Below are 19,828 nucleotides of genomic sequence, written 5' to 3' on the forward strand. Positions count from 1 at the left end.
CAAGGGTCCCACATGGCGCGCAGACTTCTCCTGCCACCTACTGCTCCTCTCAGCAGTATACTTCGTCAATCTGCCTGCTCTGCTCTCCCCTCTGGCTCTGGTGGATTCTTTCACCCTCCCGTGCTTCTGACTGTACCCAGTGCTTGTATAAGTAAATAAAATAAATCTTTAAAAAAAAAAATCTGACCTGTATATATGCCTATAACATTGTTCAGTGAAATTAAGCACATTATATGCCCACAGTGTATATTGTTACTCAGTTTTTAAAACTGTATGTTTTTATATAATGGCTGTGTCACAGTAAGTATGGGTAAGTTTGAGTTGTATTTGCACCTGACTGTTGGCTTCTGGAAAAAGTTTACATAGGCAAAAGGGGCAAGTTTGACTTCGACATTGTGTGTGTTTGTGTTGTACCCTTATACTTTTCAGTTTGAAAAGAGAATAATAGCATTTATTACACATAATGTGCAAGGTATTATTCTGAGATACTGCCACTTATGAACTCATATCATCCTCACATTAAATCTATGAAATGCTATATTCTCTATTTGAAAAGGGATGCATCTGAAGCACAGAGAGTTTAAATGACCAACCTTAGGACTTACTGCTGAATAAGCAGATCCAAGGTTTAGAATATACACAGTCTACCTCTAGAGTCCATGTTCTTCACCCTACTACACTATACTGGGTATACTGTATAAAATAGAATTGAATCATTTACTGTGGAGAAATTCAAAAGATCACAAAGTAGACCTCTTCTAATATAAATTTAGGAGTAAAAAAAGAAAGAAAAAGGATGGACATTAAGCCTCGAGATAGATTTGATGTGTCTGTGGCGTATTGCATAAAATTCTATTATTCAATAAGATAAGGCAATTTATGGCATTGCTGATTACTATAGTAAAGTTTTAAAACTCTAATATTTACTATGCAGCCATTATTGAATTAAAGGACTACATCTATAGGCTTCCCCCCCTGCATTTATATAACTTTAAATTATACCTTTTGTCTTTTCTATTATGATTTAGGAATTAAATAAAAGACAGACTCAAAAGGACTTAGAGCATGCCATGCTACTGCGACAGCATGAATCCATGCAAGAACTGGAGTTTCGCCACCTCAACACAATTCAGAAAATGCGCTGTGAGTTGATCAGATTGCAGCATCAAACTGAGCTCACTAACCAGCTGGAATATAATAAACGAAGAGAGCGGGAACTAAGGCGAAAGCATGTCATGGAAGTTCGACAACAGCCTAAGAGTCTGAAGGTATCTTTAGTCTACACTTCTTGACAAGTAGAAAAGAGATAAAAAGCCATCCATGCTAACAGTAAAAGTCTAAGACCAATGTCTGTCATAACGAAATTGAAATAAACTTTTTTCTTTACATTTTAAGCATGTTTGGTTAGTTTTATATGGAGTGCTTGAAGGTGTAGACTTTTGCTTATGTATTTCTCAGCAGAGCACCAAATCATGGCCAAAATTTTTAATTATATGAAGGCATAAATAACAATCAGAATTTTTTTTTAAATATTTATTTTATTTATACAAGAACCGAGGTATAGGCCAGAGGCACGGGAGGGTGAGAGGATTCACCAGAGACAGAGCAGGTTGCAGAACAGGCAGACTGATGAAATACACTGCTGAGGGGAGCAGTGGGCGAGACAGGAAAGGTCGGCTCGCCTTGTGGGTTGCACCGAGGCCGGCAGGGATCGAACTGGCACTGCAGAGGCTGTGGACAGCTTCACAGCGCTGCACCTAACCACCTGCGCCACCAGGGAGGCCCAACAATCAGAATTCTTATTTTAAAAGTAACCAAATGCTGGGCCCTCCCTGATGGCACAGGGATTAAAGGCACAGCACTATCAAGCTACTGCAGAACGAGTTGGATTCTCAGCCAGGCGCTGCTAACCCACATGGCACAGCAGACCTCTCCTGTCTCGCCCACTGCTCCCCTGCTGCTCCTTTCACCAGTGTATTTCAGACAATCTGCCTGTTCTGTTCCCCGCTCTGTCTCTGGTGAATCCTCTCACCCTCCCACCCCCCATCTCTGGCTTACACCCCAGTTCTTGTATACATAAATAAATCTTTTTTAAAAAAAGTAACCAAATGCCCACTGCTGACATTATATATTACATGTCAACATAATAACTTGTTGGCTTTTCTCTGTTGTTCCAAGTGACACAGTTTTTGAATCTTACTTGTTGTAAATGTGATCTGTATCTAAAAGATACTATGTTCTTAATCAATACAGGAGCCAATGAATGAAAAGTGCCTTTTTAATCCCCTCCCCCTTCATTTTCTCTGTTCATCTTAAGAGGAAGAGTAGAATCACCAGTGTTATTCCCATTCTGCTTATTTTTTTTCCTTGCTTGGATAGAGTAGGTAACACTATACCATGGGTACTTGGGATATTTTAATTAGCATGTAAGAGTGGAGCAAGTTGTTATCTTCCCTCCCCCAAACAAATAAGGAAAGACAAGTTTTGGTGATAAATAATACCAAGGGATTTTAAGTTTTATGTTTTCTTTGAATCAAGTATACTATAAAGGTAAAGGTATCACTCTGTGCCCTTGTCCTTGCAGTTAGCTGGCCCAGCCCCTTCCTCCAAAGTCAACCAGACATGATAAATTGCAAACTTTGTAAGTGTGATAAATATTTGAAGGAGTGTAATCTCGTGAATCCTAATAAACAAAACCAAAAAAACCACCTACTATGTAAGCTTTCATCCATGCGCAGTATCTCAGTCTGCACATTCGGAAATTTTAAACTTTTTATTACATGTAGTAACTTTTTATTTACATGCAGCCATTTTCTTGTTAAACCTTGTTCCTGTTTAAAACTATTCTGAATCTTACATGAATAACTGCTAGAATGAAGTGAAATTCATTCCCAGGGGTAATACTCTGTGCTAAAACCTAGCAGATACATAACCAGGGGTGTCTTCATTTCCCACACAGCTCCAGTCAGACAGGCAGTCCTGAGCAGCACATGGACACAAAGATGCTTTGCCTTTTCCTTTTGAACCTGAGTAAAATTTCACTTTGCTGAGTCTTGAAAACAAGACATCATTTGTAGATTATCTTTGTGGACTGCCAGTGTATAACATTTATTAGCCATTGCTAAGGAAAATTGAAATTCATAATGACTTTTCATTATGTTATACTAGAAATCTGATATGGCTTTATTTCTCTGGGGTTTGGGATAGATAATTGTTTGATGTTTAACTCTTCCTGTCTGTTTCTTTTTGTTGAAACCTTTTCAACTCGTAAGATTTTAAACAATAGTCTAATTGTCACAGATACTCTACACAGGTATATAAATAATACTTTATAATCATAGACTGTGAATAGAATGTCTCCTTCTGATGACAAATGAGCTCAAGATTTTCCATAAAGGGAATTTTTCTGTAACATTTTTAGGGAAGACTATCCCTATTTTTGTCTAAGTTATATACATATATTTACTTGCTCAATTTACAGAGTGATCTTTGTTAAAACAGACTAGATTTTAACATTGTCATCTCCTTTTTGTTTATATAAGTAGTAGTTGCCACTTCTGAGACTGTAAAGTCTCCAGAACTTTAAAGGTGAGTCAGAGGACTTTTATATGAACAATTCTTAATGTGAGTTGGATAGGATTTGTGGGAGTTGGGGTACCATTTCCATGGAATGGATTGGGTGAACATCTACTGTCTGCTTTACTATTTCTTCATCTGCCACTTAGGTGATGCTTTCTTAGTGTCAAATCAGTAGAAACAACTATAATTTATATCATCTTTTTTTCATCTGTGTCAAACATTGAGGGGTATAGTTTATTTTTGGTATAAGCTTTACTCTTGTTGAAAAATTTTCAAGCTCTTTTTTCTTATTAGGGTTAGTGATATGTAATTATTGCAGTTTTGATTACAGTTTTCTTTGAACAATATTTTATTTTATTTTTAAAGATTTATTTTATTTATGCATACAAGAACAGGGGTGTAGCCCAGAGGTGTGGGGAGTGAGAGGACCCACCAGAGTGGGGAGCAGAGCAGGGATTGACTGAAATATACTGCTGAGGGGAGCAGTGGGTGAGACAGGAGAGGTCTGCTGTGCCATGTGGGTTAGCTCCCTGGCCAGGAATTGAACTAAGGCTGCAGTGGCTGCTAATAGCTTAATAGTGCTGAGACTCAAGCCCTTGCACCATCAGGGAGGCTCCTGAACAATGTAAAGTAGTTTTTAAAAGAATGGAGGCTGTTACAAAGAAGCAGAAGAAAATGTCTAAATTTCATTATCCCATACTCCTCACTGACTTGGAAGAATTTTGTTAACCCAGAACAATATTAAAGTGTGGTACTACTAATCATAGCTAATCCAAGAGTTTCTCCTTCTAGCTAGACATTTCTAGAACTTCCATAGAATAAATGAATATGTCAATGATCTAGTTAGTACAAGACATGAAAAGGGTATATTTTGATTTTGTGACATGGTGGGGCAGCTTCTTCCTTGAGAAGTGTGTTACTTTGAGCATTATATACATTTCTTGCACAGTTACCAACTGATGACTATGTGATAGTATTTACATTAAAGTTAAATAATTCCAACTGTACGATATACCTCAGTGTAGTAAACAAATCTGTTCTTATTTGTAGACTCAATCAATAGACCTTGAAAATTTTCTTAAGTTTTTTTAAAACCTAAATTCATAGAATACTTAACTTGTGAGTAACCAAAATCTGAAGTCTAAACTCTTCTGTCTCTGAGATCAAACTATTTTATCTCAGAAATGTTTATGTAGTTATGTAGTTAAGCCAAGAAAGGTTGTCACCTCCTTCCTTTATAACTTTTGTTTCAAAGATTGGTTAATTCATGTGACTTTCAAGTTTTTGCTTTTGGTATAAATAAAGAGTAAACCATTACTAATTATGGTTTCAATCCAGTCTGTTCCTTCAAGGAAAAAATGATAGTAATAATATTATTAGTCAATACTGCCCTACTTCTCTAGGATCTACTATAGACTATGTACTTATATTTGAGATTGTCATTAAAAGAAATAGAAGCAAAGTGTCTCAGGTAAGGAACAAAGTATATGTACTTATTTCTGCCTCAGATCTGATAAAATACTCTCTGACCAATATTGTTATTTTAATTTGCTATACTTAATTCATGAGGAGAAATTAAATTTTCCATCATCTAATTTTAATATTCACTCAGGTCACTCAATATGCTAGGCAGGGGCCTCCCTGGTGGCGCAGCGGTTGAGCACTGGGTTGCAAAGCTGCCCACAGCCTCTCCGGCGCTGGTTCGATCCCCGGCCGCCGGCGAGGGTCCCACATGGCACAGCAGACCTCTCCTGCCACACCTGCTGCTCCCCTCAGCAGTGTACTTCTTTGTCAGTCGGCCTGGTCTGCTCCCTGCTCTGGCTCTGGTGAATTCTCTCACCCTCCTGCGCTTCTGACTGTACCCAGTGCTTGCATAAATAAATAAATAAATAAATCTTTTTTAAAAAAATGCTAGGCAGCTTTTTCTGCCTGCTTGTGTCTTTGCATATGTCCTTTATTCTGTCTCCCTTTCCCTAATAAACCTGCTCTTTAAATATAAAAAAAAAAACACAACTCAATATGCTAGTAAAATAACAAGTATTGTTTGAAGTCCTGTGATAAATGGGATTCTTGATAGTCTGATATTTTAGATTAGAGTTTTTGTTGTAAAAATGTATAGAATCTAGTGGTTTGGTCCAATAGCCAAAAGCAGAATTACCAGCAACCTATGCCTTGACCTTTTTTGTTTTTCCTCTTTCTCCTAGCTAGCCTTTATTTTTAATGCAAGCCTATGGTATACCAAATGCTGTATGTTAAAATTATGTACATCTATTTGTTTTTCCTTCCCAGTCTAAAGAACTCCAAATAAAAAAGCAATTTCAGGACACCTGCAAAATCCAAACCAGACAGTACAAAGCATTAAGAAATCACCTACTGGAGACTACACCAAAGAGTGAGCACAAAGCTGTTCTGAAACGGCTCAAGGAGGAGCAGACCCGAAAGTTAGCCATCTTGGCTGAACAGTATGATCACAGCATTAATGAAATGCTCTCCACACAAGCTGTGAGTTTGTTTTATTTAAGGAAAACAAATTTAACGCCCCTTTCTTTCTACCACCTGAATGAAATCCTAGTTATTAAATTACTAGTTGGAAGTAATACCTCTCCTATAGCTTAGGAAATAGTGGCAGTAGTCCTTAAACTCTGCTGTCAACATTGCTTGGAAACAGGTATGATACAGAATTCTATATTGATAAAGAATTCTCATTGTTTTATTGAGACATGAGTTTCTAAATAGGGTCTCTGCCTGTGCCTCTATTAAGCACATCCCAATAGCTTATCAAGATGAGAACAGCAGTTTTCTTAAGCAGTGGCCAAAAGGTAGTACTATATTGCAAATCCAAATGGTCACATTCGAATGCAAATACAAGATATTTTCTACATAAGGAGAACTTATGTAGAAATAAGTTCTCTATGCAGACTTTTTCTTAAAGGGCCAGATATTTTGTATTTAGGCTTTGTAGGCCAGAAGGTAAAATTGAGGTTGTTATGTGGGTGCTTATGTAGTAACCATTTCAAAATATGAGAACCATTCTTAACTAGTGAGATATTAAAGAAAAATTCGATTTTGTCCCCACTTCCCCCCAAAACAAAAACAGGCAGCTGCCTATATTTGGCCCATAGGCTATAGGTTTTTGGTCTCTGTTCTTCAGTTACTTCTACTGGAGAGAAAGAGACTCAGCAGTTTTTATCTTCTAATTAGAACCTAGACTTTTTTGAAGAAAAATATTGTTATCTTGGCATCCTCTAAATCTCTTATGATAGCTTCATACTGCATCATGGTTACCGTGCCTTTCCTTTTCAGAAATGTTTGTTCCAAGTAACAAGAAATAATAATTGTGTATCCTACAAGAGTAGTCCATCTTCTCTCACATCTCTTCCTTTCCAGGTCATGAATAGATAGCTCACACTAGGATATATCTGTTTTCTTTCTTCCAGTTGCGCTTAGATGAAGCACAGGAAGCAGAGTGCCAGGTTTTAAAGATGCAGCTGCAGCAGGAACTGGAGCTGCTGAATGCATATCAGAGCAAAATCAAGATGCAGGCCGAGGCACAACATGATCGTGAACTTCGGGAGCTTGAACAGAGGGTCTCCCTCCGCAGGGCACTCTTAGAACAAAAGGTATAAGTAATAAAAGGAAGGTAATTGTGCTGGTATTCTTTCATCAGAAGCATTTTATAAAAATATTTTCATATTAACAGAGGGCAAATAATCTAATGATTGTTTTCACAATACCATATTTCCTTCATTTTAGTTTTGATATTGTTTCACTTTTTGTTTAAAATACTGCTTCAGTCATGAACCTTATAATTAATGAACCATAAGTATCAAGGTAATATAATTAAGTTGTAATTGCTAGAAGAAAGATGTAGGGTTATGTGAAGATAGTCTGTTGAATTATGAGAGTAGTTTTGGTTTCAGTGTTCCTCACTTCTTTTGTATACCTAGCTGTACCTAATGTAATTGGAGGACAATTAGGGTAGTAAAGAAAAAGAACTTTCATAATTGCCTAGGAGAGACAGGTACAAAGATCAGGAATATCTATTTTGCTTCATACACCCTGGGTGTGGAACTCTACAGATTGGTAGACGATTACCAGTTCCACACAGGTCAAAAATAAGGCTGGAATTGTTACTTCTAGATGTGTCTTGTTGTTTTTTTTTCTTCACTGATTCTTTATACTAGAATAAGTACTAAAGAAGGTACTAGAGAATATAATTAGAATCCCCAACCTGCCATAAGGAAAGGATGATAGTAGAAGATTTTGATAGAGAAAAGGCATTTGTTGTGAAAATTATTAGAGTATCAGCTGTATCCAGGATTCAGAACTATGTTCCAGAATTCCTGAGCCCTAAGTTCCCAAAAGCTAGTGTAGTCTTTAAGTACATTGGTCCATTGCAAGTTAATGATGGCTTTCTTGCCTATTAAAAGTTGTCATTTCTGGACCAATGGCCCATAGATTTTCTCTTTATTTCTTGCAGTTATTGTGATTAAAGTAGAATGACTTACTAAATTTAAAAATGTATTCTTAAAAACTCACTCTGGCACAGGTGTCTTTATTACTGGCTTCTTTGAGAAGTACTTGCTTCCAAATACTAATTATGTTTCTCGTTCAAGATTGGAAAGATAGAAAATTTCTAAATATCTTGTTTGTCCATGTATAGATTTCATAAATTTATCTAATTTCAACTTTCATTTTTAAAACTGAATCTAAAGGTCTATCTCTTATGCTTCAAAACTATCACTGAAAGGAAAACTCCCTATATTATTTCAGGAATAATGTTGTGTTGTTCCTATTAAAGTTTGTATTTTTTAGCTCCACCTAGTGGTTCAGAGTGCTAATTAGTAGTCCTATCAATATACAAGGCAAAATCTACATGTTCTGCAAAGCCTGGTAAAATGTAGACACAAAACTGATATCACTTAATGAAGGTGCAGTGACAATCTTACACATTGTGACTGCATTTTGGAAAGCAATTTGGCATTACATATTGAGCTTTGGAAATGTTTGGCATTTTTAGACCTTGAGAATTTATTCTAAGGAAAATATACAACCTATAAAAACAACATGCATAAATATGCTAATTATAACATATTTATAGTAGTTTAAAACACATGACCATCTAAAATAGAGATATATTTAAGTAATTTATGACCAAGCCAATTAATAAATTGACTTTATTTAGACATTTGAATGATGGCAACAAAGACAGTGTTATGGAAAATGCTTATGATGCATTGTATAAAATTAAAATGACAAATCACATTTAAGTGAATTGAAGTAGTAGTGGCTATATTAACATGACAGATTGGTTTGTTTTTCTGTTTTACTTTTTTAAATGTGATTTACATTACTTCGTTTTCTATATTACTTTGATAATAGGAAGTATATTAGGTTATTTAGTATTAAAAATATTAATAGAGGGGCCTCCCTGGTGGTGCAGAGCTTAAACATACAGCGCTGTCAAGTTATCACCAGCCACTACAGCATGAGTTCGATCCCCAGCCAGGGAGCTACCCACAGGCACAGCAATCCTCTCCTGACTCACCCACTGCTCCCCTCAGCAGTATATTTCAGTAGATCCTCCTGATCTGCTCCCCACTCTGTCTCTGGTGAATCCTCTCACCACCTCACCTCTGGTGTACGCCCCAGTTCTTGTATACATAAATAATTTTTTTTTTAAAAATTAAGAGTGCCTCCCTGGTGGCGTGGGGTGTTGAGCACTGCACTGTGAAGCAATCCGCAACCTCTGCAGCACAAGTTCCAATCCCTGGCCAGCCAGGGAGAAACCCACATGGCGCAGCAGACCTCTCCTGGCTCGCCCACTGCTCCCCTCAGCAGTGTGCTTCGGTCAATCTGCCTGTTCTGTTCCCCGCTCTGTCTCTGGTGAGTCCTCTCACCTCCCTGCATCTCTGGCCTGTACCCCAGCTCTTGTATGCATAAATAAATATATCTTTTTTAAAAAAAAGCAGAGTGATTAAAAAAAATTAAAAGAACAATAGGATAATAAATCTAAAGGGCCTCCCCTGTGGCACAGCGGTTGAGCGCTGGGTTGCGAAGCTGCCTGCAGCCTCTGCAGCGCTGCCCACAGCCTCTGCAGCGCCGGTTCGATCCCCTGCTGCTCCCCGGCCACGGGAGGAGGGTCCCACATGGCGCGCAGACCTCTCCTGCCGTCCACTGCTCCCCTTAGCAGTGTATTTCGGTCCTTCTGCCTGTTCTGCTCCCTGCTCTGGCTCTGGTGAATTCTCTCACCCTCCTGTGCTTCCAACTGTACCCAGTGCTTGTATAAATAAATAAATAAATATAAATAAATAAATCTATAGTGCTTTGAGAGCTACTTGCTATTTACATTTCAAGTGAAGTACATAACTGTAGAGTAGTTAGCCATCAATTGGCAGCTACCAAGATCATGTACTCTCTCTACAAAAACTTTGAAAACTCCTAACAGCTATGTTTTCTTCACTTTGTTTGAATGGTTAAACAAATAAGGAGCAATCATCTGAAAATAAACCAGAGTTAATGTTAGTTGTTTCTAATGAATAACAGTTCTATTTACAGATTGCTTTAAGCTTCCAAATGAACAAAGATTTGTTCCTCTAGGTTAGAACCCCAACAAAGTGTGCCTCATGTGACTTACATGTGGTCCCATTATAACTTTTCTCATATTTCATTTACACTAAAATTTTGACAAGATGACAACATAACTCTAAATGTTAAATTTCATGTGATTTTATATATATATATATATATATTATTTCACTAAATTTTCTGCTAATATTTCACATTGTATCAACCTCATAGTTGGAAATGTCTAAATTTTTTAATTTTTAAGAATTTAAATTTGGAACATCTTACATGCATGACCTTTCTTTGTGGAACTGAAAATATTCACACAAAAATACCACATTTAGATTTAAAGAAGATAGGTTGAGGGCCTCCCCTGTGGCACAGCAGTTGAGCACTGGACTGTGAAGCTGCCCTCAGCCTCTGCAGCACCATTTTGATCCCCGGCCACCGGTGAGGGTCTCACATGGCGCGACAGACCTCTCCTGCCGCGCCCGCTGCTCCCCTCAGCATGTATTTTGTCAGTCTGCCTGTTCTGCTCCCCGCTCTGGTGAAATCTCTCACCCTCCCGCGCTTTTGACTACCCCGTGCTTGTACAAATAAATAAATAAATCTTAAAAAAAAAGAAGATAGGTTGATAGAGCTTCTCAAACATCTTAATTAAGGTAACACTTAGCTATGCCGTGAAAAGAACTTTCTAATTTGTAGTAATAAAAACATGTTTTAAAGGAAATGTGGATTAATGTGATTTATCACAAATATTAATTTTAGTTTTTATTTAAATAAAAAATGTCCTCAGTTTCTTAAATGATGGACTAATCAGCAAACAGAATTGAAGGCAGTGTTTACTGGGTAAAAGGTTGAGAAACATTAATGTGTTTAATACTTTATCATGAGTTTTCTTCAGGTAATATACAAGGCATTCTCATCATTTATTAGATCCCTTGAATTAAATTAGACTATTCTACTGAATGGATTTTTGCAATTTTTCAATATAAAATATTTAGAAGTATTAATTTGTAGTTCTTGAATAAGTGCTAAGTAAATTTAATTCCATATGAATTACGTTTTTATATAAAGAGATTAAAGTAGTGGGAAAATTATTTTACAACTGTACAATCTTGGGGCCTCCCAGGTGGTGCAAGGGGTTAAGCACCACACTATGAAGCAATCCGCAGCCTCTGCAGCACGAGTTCAATCCTCGGCTGGCCAGAGAGAAACCCACAGGGCAAGACAGACCTCTCCTGTATCGTCCGCTGCTCCCCTCCGCAATGTATTTCACTCGGTCTGCCTGTTCTGTTCCCCACTCTCTCTGGTGAATCATCTCACCCCCTGCATCTCTGGCCTATACCCCAACTCTTATATGCATAAATAAATAAATCTTAAAAAAGAAACAAATGTACAATCTTTGTAAATATATAGAAACAAATAGAAATTAAAATGCCTTTCATCCACTACTCAAAAATCACCACCACTTCTTCCTTCAGAAGAAGCATTCATGTCTAAATTCTCCTTCCGAACTTTCATATAAAATACCCCTTTTAGGGCCTCCCCTGGTGGTGCAGCTGTTGAGCACTGGGCTGCAAGGCTGCCCGCAGTGTCTGTGTCGCCCTGTGGCGCCAGTTCAATCCCCAGCCGCCGGCGAGGGTCCCACATGGCACGCAGACCTCTCCTGCTGCGACCGCTGCTCCCCTAGCAGTGTGTTTCATCAGTCTGTCTGTTCTGTTCCTCGCTCGGGCTCTGGTGAATTCTCTCACCCTCCCATGCGTCTGACTGTACCCAGTGCTTGTATAAATATAAATAAATAAAGTAAAATACCCCTTTTAGACCTTTGTAATATGTTGGTACTTAAAATTTTCAATAATTTCAAGCTTTTCTTTTAGAGTCCATTCTGGCCTAATTTTAATTCCCCTAGATACTTCTATGCTATCATTTTTCCATGCCTTTGTTCATGTTTTCTCTGCTGAAATATCTTTGCCTCCCCATGTCTTCCTGATAAACTTGCATTCTACTCTAGTCTCTAATATATGAAAATAGTGTATTGAAATTCCCAAATGCTCATCATGCACCTTCAATAGTTACCAGTAGTTTGCTAATTTTTTGTTGTCTGTTCCTCTGCTCTCCACACAACTTTTGAGGGAAGACAGGAGAGAGCAAATCCCAGCATTTCACTCCTGAATATAGATAAGGACTTTTTGATTTTAACAACTATAATTACATTGTAATATATAACAAAATTTTTTTTTAAAGATTTATGCATACAAGAATGGGGGTACAGGCCAGAGGTGCGGGCGGTGAGAGGATCCACCAGAGACAGAGTGGGGAACAGAACAGGCAGATCTATTGAAATATACTGCTGAGGGGAGCAGAGGGTGAGTCAGGAGAAGTCTGCTGCTCCATGTGGATTGCTCCCGGCCGGGGATCGAACCTGTGCTGCGGTGGCTGCGGTTAGCTTCATAGGTTGCATCTTAACCCCTTGCGACACCAGGGAGGTCCCGATATATATCAAAATTAATGCTAAATTTGTAATGTTATCTACCAGTCCATGCCCAAATTTCCTCTTTTATCTAAAAAAAAAAAAAACTTCTTTACAACTGGTTTATTTGTATTGGGGTCAAATAAGGTCTAGACTTTGCATTAGATTTGTCTTTCAAATCTTGTGGTCTATAATAGGTATCCCCCCCCCCTTTTTTTTAAATTATGGATTGATTTCTCTGTTGGAATTCTCACAGGCTGACTTTATCCTCATAGTGTCACTTAACGTATTCCTCTCTCCCTTACTTCATATTTCCTATAAACTCATAATTAGATCTAGAGGCATAGTTATTTTTAAATTTAATTTCTTTTAAAACATGTTTTCAGGGGATTTTTTTAATAAGGATTATGGTGTTTTTCCTTTCACATCACAACAGGAGATAATGTCTAGCATACTTTTAAGTGATATTAATACTGATCAGTGGCTTCAGGCATTGTCAGTCTGATCATCTGAACATAAAAATATTCTCCCGTCAACTTCTTTCGAACCCCTTTATTTATTGACTTTATTTATTATGAATTATATTTTAGCCAACTTTATTTAGCCGTAGTACTTTTCGGTTTTCCAGAATTGATTATCATGCCTGTTCAGTACTAATTTCTTGGTATATAGAATATCCTAAATTTTTAAATTTTTTTTTAAAGATTTATTTAGTTATTTATACAAGTACTGGGTACAGTCAGAAGCGCAGGAGGGTGAGAGAATTCACCAGAGCCAGAGCAGGGAACAGAACAGGCAGACCGACTAAATACACTGCTGAGGGGAGCAGCGGGTGCGGCAGGAGAGATCTGCATGCCATGTGGGACCCTCACCAACAGCCGGGGGTGGAACTGGTGCTGCAGAGGCTGCGGGCAGCTTCGCAGCTCAGCGCTCAACTGCTGCGCCACCGGGGAGGCCCTAGAATCTACTAAATTTTTAATGACTACTTTATAGTCTGTTTTTCACAGAAGGTTTTGGTCCATCTGGAATATACTTTTATAAATGCTTGAGATGGGTTTCCTTTTTTGTTTCCTTCCATATTGTTGACCAATTGTGCTCCTCTTATTTGTTTTTAAAAAAATCTTGTCCTGCATTAAAAACCTACAAACTGAGATCTTCATTCTCTTTCTATTTCACTCATTGTCTGTTCCTGCACTAACACAATATTTATTTTATTAATGACATTGTGGTATGCCTGATAAAACTAGTTTTCTCTCACCCATTTTCTTTTTTTTTTTTTTTTAAGAAATGGGGTACAGGGGGCCTCCCCGGTGGCGCAGCGGTTGAGCGCTGGGTTGCGAAGCTGCCCGTGGCCGGTTCGATCCCCGGCTGCTCCCCGGCCACCAGAGGAGGGTCCCACATGGCGCGCAGACCTCTCCTGCCGCCCGCTGCTCCCCTCAGCAGTGTACTTTGGTCCTTCTGCCTGCTCTGCTCCCCGCTCTGGCTCTGGTGAATTCTCTCACCCTCCCGCGCTTCTGACTGTACCCAGTGCATGTATAAACAAAACAAAACAAACAAACCAGCAAACAAATAAATAAAGCATGCCTCTATAAAAAAAAAAAAAACAAAAAAAAAACCTTTTAAAAAAAAAAAAGAAATGGGGTACAGGTCAGAGTCACGGGGGATAAGAAGATTCACCAGAGAGAGAGGGGAGCAGAACAGGCAAATATACCGAAATACACTGCTGAGGGGAGCAGCAGATGAGACAGGAGAGGTCCGCCACGCCATGTGGATTGCTCCCTGGCCGGCCAGGGATCAAACTCATGCCGCAAAGGCCACAGACAGCTTCACAGCACTGCACTCAACCCCCTGCACCCCCAGGAAGGCCCCACCCATTTTCTTTTCCATTCAACTTCAGCTTTTTACCTAATGGATTTAGTACCATTGATGATGATTATTTAATAATAATCTATTTCAGGGCCTCCCCTGGTGGCGCAGCAGTTGAGCGCTAGGCTGCGAGGCTGCCTGCAGCCTCTGCAGCACTGGTTCATTCCCCAGCCGCCGGCGAGGGTCCCACCAAAAAAAAAAAAAAAAATCTATTTCAAGTTATTTTTTTTTTTAAGTAGAATTTTTTTTTTTTTTTTAAGATTTATTTATTTATTTTATTTATACAAGCACTGGGTACAGTCAGAAGCACGGGAGGGTGAGAGAATTCACCAGAGCCAGAGCGGGCAGCAGAGCAGGCAGAAGGACCTAAGTACACTGCTGAGGGGAGCAGCGGTCGCAGCAGGAGAGGTCTGCGTGCCATGTGGGACCCTCCTCCGGTGGCCGGGGAGCAGCCGGGGATCAAACCGGCGCTGCAGAGGCTGCGGGCAGCTTCGCAACCCAGCGCTCAACCGCTGCGCCATCGGGGAGGCCCCTCAAGTTATCTTTGTTTTTAAGAACTTGGTTTTCATACTTTAAAAATACACACTACATGTTATTCTTTCATTTCTTGGATTTTTAATCTACATAAAATAGCCAGAATTTTTTTATGATTCACTTTGAAGCTGAGTAATTACTGTTTCCTTAGTTTATAGAGTTTAAAAAAAAATCAATTTACTTTTTACTTCTTTTCCCCAACCTCAACAGATTGAAGAAGAAATGTTGGCTTTGCAGAATGAACGCACAGAACGAATACGAAGCCTGCTGGAGCGTCAAGCCAGAGAAATTGAAGCTTTTGACTCTGAAAGCATGAGACTAGGTTTTAGTAACATGGTCCTTTCTAATCTCTCCCCTGAGGCATTCAGCCACAGCTACCCGGGAGCTTCTGGTTGGTCTCACAATCCTACTGGGGGTCCAGCACCTCACTGGGGTCATCCCATGGGTGGCCCACCACAAGCTTGGGGTCATCCAATGCAAGGTGGACCCCAGCCGTGGGGTCACCCCTCAGGGCCAATGCAAGGGGTACCCCGAGGTAGCAGTATGGGAGTCCGCAATAGCCCCCAGGCACTGAGGCGGACAGCTTCTGGGGGACGGACAGAGCAGGGCATGAGCAGAAGCACGAGTGTCACTTCACAAATATCCAATGGGTCACATATGTCTTACACATAACTTAATAATTGAAAGTGGCAATTCCGCTGGAGCTGTCTGCCAAAAGAAACTGCCTACAGACATCGTACCATGAGCCTCCTCACTTGGGTACTACAGTGTGGAAGCTGAGTGCATATGCTATATTTTATTCATTTTTGTAAAGCGTTCTGTTTTGTGTTTACTAATTGGGATGTCATAGTATTTGGCTGCCGGGTTTTGTTTTTAATTTTAACTTTTGGAGAAAGTTTGAAAGGGGGAATTGGGGTGTGTGTGTGTGTGTATGTATGTATGTATATGTGTGTGTGTGTAGATATATATGTATATATCTGTATATAGATATGTATATATCTGTATAGATATATATGCATATATATACACACATGCATATCATGCATGTGATAAAAAGAAATTGGCTAGATAAAGGGGTATATTCTAAACAAAACAAAAATAGAATGCAATGGCTTGAGTCATCCCTTTCGGGCAACTATATCTTAAGTTTGTGAAAAGATTTAAAGTTTTTCTCCATACCCTAAATTCTTATGAGCCACTCACAGCAGGCAGCATATGCTGAAACATGTTATAGAAACACACCTATATCCTTTTACCAATTTATTTTCTTAATTAAATTGGTCTGACTTCTCAGCCTCATTTAGAGTAAAAGAAGAAAGCTGGTATCTATGAACACTAAAGGGTTGCATTGACTTCTTCAGAAAGTAGAAAACAATTATTTCTTTGGATGCTGCATAGGCTGTTGGTTTTGTTTTTATTTTTGGGCGTTTGTATTCGTGTGTGTGTGTCCATTCAATTGTGCCTTCTTTGTGGCCTGGTGAGATGGAGGTGCTTAAGGAAATCACAGGCTTTGTGGAAATTGCATCAGTGAACCTGTGAGCCTCTAAAGGGAACCAGAGGGTGACAGAGGCTCCTGAAAGTTCATATGGTGGGTATGTTCAGCAGCAAAGTGAGGAGATGAAACCTGTATATCCTGATATTTTGTTGCTTATACTGTGATATCTGTAATCTCTAGAATTCCCAATCCCTCATCAGTAATTTTACTTTGTACAAAAACAAAGACATATAGCCAATACAAATCAAATGCCAGAGGTATTTAAATGATGCCATATTTGCAAACTGCCATCTATTGGAATTCTCATTACACTACATAGACAATTTGATAACACTTTTTTTGGCTTTTGGGATTTCCTGTTTACAAGTAGACTAGCCAATTATTTAAATATTTAGTTGCCATAGTGAACCAGGAATCACTGAGCCAATGACTTTACCAGCTGCTGGCTAATCCTCATCACCACTGTAGATTTTGCTGCATGTGCAGATCCTCCTTTTTTAAAAAATTGCTGTTTTTGTTGCTGCAGTACTTTACAAACTCCTGATGTAAGTCTAGTTCAACTCTAGTTCCTTGAGACTTAATGACCATTGGCATAATGTTAGTGTCCCACAATAGGAAACACCACTTCCGGAAGTCTCTAGCGTCAGTGCTAAAGTACTACTGAAAAGGAACTAGCAAGTTTGACAGATTAAAACAAGAAGAAAAGTAAGTTATAATAGTCAGGGAATCTCTTGACAAAGCTAACTTTTTTCCAGAGAGAGGCAGTTGTGTTGTGTTGTGTTTTGTAATGAAGGATCAACCCAATGCTGAAAGTCAGATATTACTTGGTATTCTACAGTCAAGGTGGAAATTGAGTGGGAGGAGGGTAGAAAGCTGTGTGAATATGACTTGAAGAAAAAAACATGTTCTTTTCAGTGACAGATCAGAGTTTCTTATGAGTTACTGTCTCCCTCCCCAGTTGTCTTGAAGAACCCTTGCTGCTAACTCTGGATCCTGCTTTTCATAAAGTCAGAAGACTCCAAGGTAGAATTCTCTAAACCTTGCTTGATGATACTTTTCACCTAGATAGTCTAATGATCAAACAGTAATCTCTCACTATTGATGCACTGGTTTTCTTAACCAAATTTAAGTCTTCTCCAGGCATATTCCAGTCTCCATAAATCCTTCCCTTTTGGAGTTTCTGGCATTCATTCGATAGTAATTTGAAGAAAGGTTAATATTTTAATGTAAATCTTTTCAAAATCAAGACCACAGAATTCTCAGGCAATTTTAGGCAGAGTTTCAAGTATCACTCTGATACATTTTCCTCTTGGCCATGCTCATGCTCTCCAGTTTTTATATAAACTTGGCATGTATTTGTACATGTCTAATGAAAGGGCCTTTTAATTTCCTCAGTATCTTTTTTCCATTAAAATATTTTATAATATTTCAAACAAATTGAAATGTATACCTACTTGGAAGAAAATTATAGGAGAGAGCTTTAGAATTAATAAAATATCCAAAAATATAATGGAATTTGATGCCTTAAAAAATTCTTAATAGAATGCCTTGTTGCATCTGGTCCCTCTGTAGTACTAGAAGGTTGAAATAAGGAAGCAGGTCAGTTTTGCTTATAAAACTGTTTAAGACCCAAAATATCCATGATACATGTCAAAATCCACTTGTGGACTTAATCAAACTCAGTTACTGAGTTCATTCGTATCATATGTACTTGTAAAGGTATGATTGAATACTGATTCCCTATATATATTCAGTAGGGCTATATCTAGGTTATTCTGTAAGTTAATTTTAATTAAAACATAGTTTGCAAAAATGATTCATATTAATTGGTTTTCATGTTTGTAAGATCTGATGAATTTCAGTAACATGGCAGGAATCAACAAAGAGTTAAATTTGTAGCAGGAGAGTTTGAAAGATTTTGACAGATCCTAAGGGAAGAAGCAGGTTCTTTCTGAATCAGTGTGCAAATGTCAACATTTGATCAAATTAATACTACCTCCTCCCAGTGTTGATATTCACTCATTATGTATGTGTTTTTTTAAAAAAAAAATTAAAGTATGGGAAATTTATCCAGCATATCAGAAAGTCATAAATGCTATATCTGGTATCCAGAGCTTGGCAGTAAAAAGTTTGTGTTCACTGTCTCTCCCCCTTTTTAGTTAGCATTTAAAAAATACAAAGCCTCATACCTTGAAATACGTTATTCCTGATTGGGTTCCTTCCCTTTTGCACATCATTTTTTTCTCCCCTGGTTAAAGTTAACTCTAACTCCAGATTATAGTATCTAAAAATATTTTCATTATAATGTTCGCTGGAAAATGTGTTTGCATTATTTTTTGTTAGAGCTGCCATTCTTTTTAGTCATTTCTATGCTGAGATGAAGAGTCCTAATTTGAAGCCACACTCACAGGTCTAATAATTTTATATTCTAGGCCAAGGATAGATTGGTAAATTGTGATTTTTAGCATAATCATTAGGATTTTCGACTGCCTAGACAGGTAAATACCATTCAGTACACTAAAGAAACTGTCTTTTACACTGCTTGCCACTCCCACCTATTTTTCCTTAAACCCCCCCTTCCAAAAACCGAAAACTCTTGTCTTTTTCATACCATAACGCAGACTTTAGTAACTTTCAACTTCTTTACATACTAAATGTCTGGCATTTTAAACTTTTATAGAATACATTGTGTTGGACACTGGAATAATACTGTTTATTTTCACCTGTGAAAAATAACTATTGTACTTGAAACACCTCCTTTGCATTTCTCCATTTGTGCCATTCACTAGTGGAAATAAATTGTATTATACCATGATTCTACTGGCTTTTTAAAACTGTGTTAAATATGCACATTTTTTGGTATAGCTATTATCATTTGTATGTATATATTGTATATACATATGAGTGTCTGTGTGTATAGATAGATGGATGTAACTCATACTGTACATTTCCATCAGGGCACTTAAGGTTCTGTTACTTTGTTTTGTTATTTCAGTCCTCAGTTGAGAAAAGACTGCATGTGTTTCTTAAGATGAGTACTCTGGGTTGATATTTATGAGAAGGTATTCGCTAGATTCAATCTTTTCTTTTTTAATCCTCTCTTAGCACTTGTGTGAGTGGAAAGAAAGTTAAATAAAATGTGGAACCATAAGTTGAAATGCAGTAAAATTGTGCTGGGAAGGAGCCAGTTAGTGTCTCTGTGAGTTTGGGTTGTTATGCAGTAAAAGATAAGTGCTGCAGAGAAAAATGAACCTTGGAAATGAAAAACACTGATGGTGATTCCTCTGCAAAATGATTAAAAGAAGCAGTCACAC

The 19,828-nt window shown here is 38.2% G+C and overlaps 1 protein-coding gene across 2 annotated transcripts in view; it reads left to right on the forward strand.

Annotated features, from left to right (window-relative positions):
- The window catches only part of TAOK1 (TAO kinase 1), a gene marked incomplete at both ends in the record, with an annotated part of 84,348 nt that extends 68,657 nt beyond the window's left edge, over positions 1-15,691 (forward strand). The window contains 4 exons of one of the 2 annotated variants that reach the window (XM_084238709.1): positions 1,029-1,268; positions 5,869-6,081; positions 7,017-7,199; positions 15,230-15,691. In XM_084238709.1, the coding sequence (XP_084094835.1) occupies positions 1,029-1,268; positions 5,869-6,081; positions 7,017-7,199; positions 15,230-15,691 (1,098 nt within the window). The remainder of the gene's footprint in view (positions 1-1,028; positions 1,269-5,868; positions 6,082-7,016; positions 7,200-15,229) is intronic. The other variant, XM_084238710.1, reaches the window with a different exon arrangement.
- Positions 15,692-19,828: the final 4,137 nt, after the last annotated feature.

The sequence above is a fragment of the Talpa europaea genome (genome assembly GCF_964194135.1).
Source record: "Talpa europaea genome assembly, chromosome: 7".
NCBI lineage: Eukaryota > Metazoa > Chordata > Mammalia > Eulipotyphla > Talpidae > Talpa > Talpa europaea.